A 2,443-nucleotide genomic window follows, 5' to 3' on the forward strand; every position below is an offset into this window, starting at 1 on the left:
CATAGAGAAAGACATAGAGAATGAAGGATCGAAGGAACTTTGTACACGTCTTATTCATGTGGCGTATGAGGCAGAGTCTGTCATTGATTCGTCGGCAGTCAAAAATGGTGATTAGTGGAACCAATTTCTGTGGCTTTTTCACATCTCAGAAGAGATCAGACTCATTAAGATTCAGGTCAAAACATTTCAAAGCAAGGCCTTTGATGTGGGAGTCTAGAATATTGTGCAGACTACAAGGCATGAGATTCCACAGACTAGAGCCACTGGAACTGGTGACGATGTGGTGATTCTCAATGATCAGCAGAAGGCAAATAGTTAATCGACTTACAAGAGGATCACTGCATAGAGATGCTATCTCCATTGTTGGAATGCCTAGAATCGGTAAAACAACTTTGGCTAACAAAGTGTATGATGACCCTGAAATTGTCGGGTACTACCATACTCGTGCATGGTGTTATGTTTCACAAGTATACACCGAAAGAGACCTCTTGCTTGAAATTTTGAGCCACATTATACAGCTTGTTGATAATATCCATTCAATGGAAGATGAAGATTTGGAATTGCTGTTGTGTCAAAGCTTGGGGAGAAATCAGTACCTTATCTTTATGGATGACATGTCGGATATTGGGGCATGGGATGACTTACAGAGCTCTTTCCCAAATGACCAAAATGGAAGTACAATTTTGATAACCAGTAGTCTCTCTGGTGTGGTTTTCAAAGTCACACTAGAAAGTAATCTTTTTAATCTTCGTCCACTCTCTGATGATGAAACGTGGGAGTTACAAAGAATGAAGATATTTCCTAAACAATGCTGCTCTGAGGAACTATGGGAAGTCGAGAAGGACAATGCCAGGAACTGTCAAGGGCTGCCTCTTTCATTTGTTGCAATTGCAGGTCTCCTTAAATGGAGAAACATGAAACCAGAATCATGGAAACAAATTGCACGTAGTTTGAATCCACTCATTACCAGTGATCCTCAGAGACGATGCATGCAAATCTTAGAACTGAGTTACAAGAATTTGCCAAATTGGCTCAAAGCATGCTTTCTTTGCCTTGTAGTATTTCAAGAAGACGAGGAGATTTCAGTTCAAAATTTGACATGGCTATGGATGGTGGAAGGGTGTTGGCACAAAAAAAATGGGGACAGCGGAAGTAATTTTGACACATAAAAATATGTGGAAAGAGGAGGAGAACAAATATTTAACAAATTCTCAATAATTTAATTGACTCAAAACTCAACAATAATAATATTAAATCGTAGCCTTCAATCACGACAACTTTCAAATCACAACTATTGGAATTTCTCTCAAACCCACTCTCTAGATTTAACTCAACTCCAAGTAATAACTTAGTAGAATGATAATATTTATAGATTCTTAAACTTCCTAAAACAAATATAATTGTAAACCAAAACTTACTTAGAAACTAATTTTAGATTTCCTAATCTAATATAGAAACTAAACAAATAAGATACCAAAAAGAATTAGGAAACTAAATACTAAAATAGATTGGTTTAATTTCCTTCATTGCCTCCCTTAAACCAAAGTCTTGATGTTGTCATCTCCAATGCCATCATGAGTTTAAATTTCCATGAAAAATTCAATTGTTGTATAGATGACGCGGAACTCCAACTTGCAAGTGATCTTCAATTTCATCTTTACGGGTGGTAGTTGACAAAACTTGTATTTCTCAAACAATTTCTTGGCTCGATCACTTCTGTCAAAAAGTCAAACATGTTCACCCATGCTTCATTGCATACACCATAGTTCAATTCATCCATGTCGATCGAGAAAATTTCTTGAAATCACGAAATCATACTTTTCACTGCCAAAAATTTCAACACCATCATGAACTTGTTTTGATTCGTCCATACCAATAACCACATTAGTTTTAGTTACCCCATAAAACTCAACTAATTGTCTGCCTCACTATTGTTTTTAACCAAGTTTATCATTTGATTTTTCTTTTCAAAAAATTCATCAATCCCGACAAAATTAACAATTTCTACGTTACCACAATCTTCAATTACATCAGTAATTTCACTAATAATTTTGCTTTCTTTATCAACCACTTGCGAAATTTCTTTTTGAAGAAATTCCTCATCTTTATGTGCACCTACAACTTCTGCAATTTCTTCTTTTTTTGACTCATCAAAAAATTCTGTTTCTTTTTTCTTGTCACAAATTTCTTTTTCACCATGACCACAATAAGAATTAATTAAAAATTTTCAACCTTCTTTTGCCGTCATTGCATGTATGAATTTATTCACTACATGCAACTGCAGTTGAGTGTTAAGATAGTAGAATACCTTACAATCCAACTGTCTATTTGTGATACCCCAACTTTTAGGATACTATTGTTGTTTAGTCTCAAAGAGGATATTACGATTTCTTTAGTTTATTTTTAGTTTAAGACATTGTTTTGTTTTAAAGACTAGAAACCC

The 2,443-nt window shown here is 35.0% G+C and overlaps 1 protein-coding gene across 1 annotated transcript; it reads left to right on the forward strand.

Moving 5' to 3' along the window:
* The first annotated feature begins 293 nt into the window (after positions 1 to 293).
* LOC113751352 (putative late blight resistance protein homolog R1B-16) lies at positions 294 to 1,169 on the forward strand. The gene has a single exon (XM_027295330.1). The coding sequence runs from the start codon at positions 294 to 296 to the stop codon at positions 1,167 to 1,169; it is 876 nt and encodes a 291-aa protein (XP_027151131.1).
* The last annotated feature ends 1,274 nt before the right edge of the window (positions 1,170 to 2,443 follow it).

This window comes from Coffea eugenioides, chromosome 11, assembly GCF_003713205.1.
Source record: "Coffea eugenioides isolate CCC68of chromosome 11, Ceug_1.0, whole genome shotgun sequence".
NCBI classification, from domain to species: domain Eukaryota; kingdom Viridiplantae; phylum Streptophyta; class Magnoliopsida; order Gentianales; family Rubiaceae; genus Coffea; species Coffea eugenioides.